At 43.3% G+C, this 3,089-nt stretch overlaps 1 protein-coding gene across 3 annotated transcripts in view; it reads left to right on the top strand.

The window, feature by feature from the left end:
* The window catches only part of Hrasls (HRAS like suppressor), a 21,044-nt gene extending 17,955 nt beyond the window's left edge, over positions 1-3,089 (top strand). For all 3 annotated transcript variants that reach the window (XM_005344788.2, XM_005344787.2, XM_005344789.3), the window contains exon 5: positions 2,845-3,089. In XM_005344788.2, the coding sequence (XP_005344845.1) occupies positions 2,845-2,943 (99 nt within the window). In that variant the 3' untranslated portion in view covers positions 2,944-3,089. The remainder of the gene's footprint in view (positions 1-2,844) is intronic.

Consider the following 3,089-nt stretch of genomic DNA (forward strand, 5'->3'; position numbering starts at 1 on the left):
TTTCCCCTTACTCCCATCCCACCCCACCCCCAAGTTCCCAATTTTTGCCTGTCTATGCCTCATATTTATGAGGTTTCTCCAGTATCTCAGGTTTCTAAAGGGTGAAATATGTCTAGTCAGTTTGGGTTGCATCTTGCTGGAGGTTACTCCAATCCCAGGATACTACCATTTTCCCAGGGTTGGAACCATCTGTCCTTTGACTCAGTTTGATGCCTGTCATACACTCATGTTTTTCAGTTCTTGCCCCATGTCCCTGGGTCAGACTTTCTGTGAGTTATGAGGATAGGATCTGATTTACAACCTTGATTTTGGCCTCACTCTTTCTTGTCCTTGGGGTTTTCTATACACTGCATTTATTTCCCTCTCTCTTTCTCTTGCTATGCTGCATGGTTACCTTTTGATATTTTTGGCAAATAATTAAGGTAATGATTATAAATTTTAGAAAAAAAATAAACATAAAACACCCAAGTAAGTAAAAGTGAAACAACAGAAGAAGATGAAATTTTTTTCAGGTAAGGCCATGTTGTTTGCCTGACTCTTCTCTCCATGAACCGGGGACTAGACAGAGGCAAAGTCTTAATTTCATTCTGTTCTAATGGCCAGAAGCATCCTAGGGGAGGAAAGCCTTAGCTTACAGGTTGATGTCCAACACTGAGGAACGTCAGGGCAGGAAATCAAGTAGGTACTTTTGATCTGGCTTTTAAGGCAGTCCTGCATCAATGTGAGATAAAAGCTGGTGGAGAAAACCCGGTCCAGGGGGACCAGTGGGATGGGGAATATTTGTAGCTACATTGCATGCTGTTCCACACAAGGTTATCTCAAATATAAGAAATTACTTCACATCCAAAAAGTACAGCAATTCCTGATACCTGGCTTGTGGGCTGGTTTATACCTAGCTAGCTTTCTTATGCATCCCATGACCACCCTCTCAGGGAATAGGACCACCCACCATGGCCTGGGCCCTGCTACATCAATACCCCACAGACATGCCCACGGGCCAATCCAGTCTGGGCAATCTGTTGATCGACACTCTCTCCTCGGGAGATTCCCACGCTGTGTCAAGTTGGCAGCTAAACTGACTAGGAAAGACAAGGAGTCCCAGTTGTTGGCTTAGTCCCCTCTGACCACAGGCTAGCAGAACAAAGGAAACATGTGCTGTAAACACACGGAGCCTTCCCCATGCCAGTTTGCCACAGGGAAGCAGCAGTGACGGAGACAGTAGTTTCAGAATAGGTAAGTGGAGGCTCTTACATTTAGAATGGTTAGACAGAGGGAGCTATCAACTGTGACCTTGACCGAGTTTCCAGATGTTAGACCAGTCCCCAAATATTTGAGAAAGGTATTTTGCTTTATTTGAAAGCCCTGACTCTTGAATTCTGGAGACTGCATGTTGTCTTCTAGGTCTGTGATGACTCCAAAGCATCTGAACATGACCTTTCAGTCATGAAACTGCTCTCAAGCCCATGAGGATGCAAGGCAAATATTAGCTGAGCGCCATGGAAACCATGAATATTCATTAGTTGCCCTCACCGTGATGATGATTAATACCGTAATGGCCATGAATGTCTGAATTCTTTTATGGACAACTCAGTTTGAGAATGGCTTATTCTGTCTATGTGAAAACCAATTCTGTCTATATCAAAAACCATGACAGTTGACTAATGTTGACTCACCTTGAAGCATACTTAGTTTGCTGGGAGAAAACACTGCCCCAAAGTACAATTTAAGGATTAGTGTTAAGGTTAGGGCGAAGAAAAGGGTTTTGTCAGCTTACAGGGGACAACTCATCATCACAAGAAGGTAGGACTCATGCATGTGCAGAGTCAGAAGCCATAGAGGAATGCTACTCCCTGGTTGACTCTCCATGGCTAGCTCACCTTGCTTTCCTTTACAGCCCAGGACCTCCTGCCCAAGGGGGACACCTGCTGACAGTCAGCTGATCACTCCCACATCAATCATTAATCAAGACGGTGCCCCCCCACAAATCCACGGGACAATCTGATGGAGGCAATTCCTCTATCCATGTCCCCTCTTTCCAGGCGACTCCAGTTGTGTCATCTTTACACAAACTGACCAGCACATGTGTTTACCAATAGATGTAGTAAGGAGCTTATAGCTATTTAGCTCAGATCACGGTCCTGGGCTATTGGAGGAAGAGGCATCGCGCACTTGCATGTGCGAGTGTGCGCACATATACCACACACACACACACACACACACACACACACACACACACACACACCTTACTCTAGTACTGTGTAGAGGCTGCTGGAGGGAGAACATGCATCTATGATGTTTTGACTTACATCTAAACTTGATAGTATGATCTTGAACAAAAGAACCATTTTCTTACAGCCTCCCGATTCTGCAGAAGAGTGTAGTACTCTTCTCTCTCACAAGAGGATTATGATGAGAAACCAGGACTCATGTTCATGATGAGTTTAAACACTGCCAAGTGCTCTAATAGTGTCTAATAAGGGTCAAGAATAGAAAACTATGCATGTTGGTATCTTTTGAATAATTAAAACAATTATAGCCAGGCCAGGGAGGTGCACACCTTTAATCCCAGCACTTGGGAGATGGAGTCAGGTGGATCTCTCTGAGTTCAAAGCCAGCCTGGTCTATAGAGTGAGCTCCAAGGTAGCCAGAGATACGTACAGAAAAACCTTGTGTCAAAACAATATATATAATTTTATTCCTTCCTTATTTTACCTTGGCACTGGACTTTAAATACATTCATTGCACATTAAAATAGATCTTTGGTTTATGGAACAAAGTAAAGCTTTAAGGGAACACTAACATCCTTAGAATAAAATCCTTCTTTTGTTTCTTGTTTCCTTTTAGGCCAACCGAGCAATAAGCACCATTGGATTGGTGGTGGCTGCTATTGATATCTTCGCGTTCCTCGGCTTGTTTCCAAAGAAACAAAGAACAAAATATTAGCAATTTACTGAAGAGATTGGAATTGAAGGAATCTGTGAGGAGAAAGAAATTCTGGGGCGAATACTTATTTTGAACGCATCATAATTTCTCCCGGTCCCCATGATAGATGGCAGACTCTGTAATAAATTGCTTGCTGATTTTAATCT

Source organism: Microtus ochrogaster, chromosome 2 (genome assembly GCF_000317375.1).
Source record: "Microtus ochrogaster isolate Prairie Vole_2 chromosome 2, MicOch1.0, whole genome shotgun sequence".
Lineage (NCBI taxonomy): Eukaryota > Metazoa > Chordata > Mammalia > Rodentia > Cricetidae > Microtus > Microtus ochrogaster.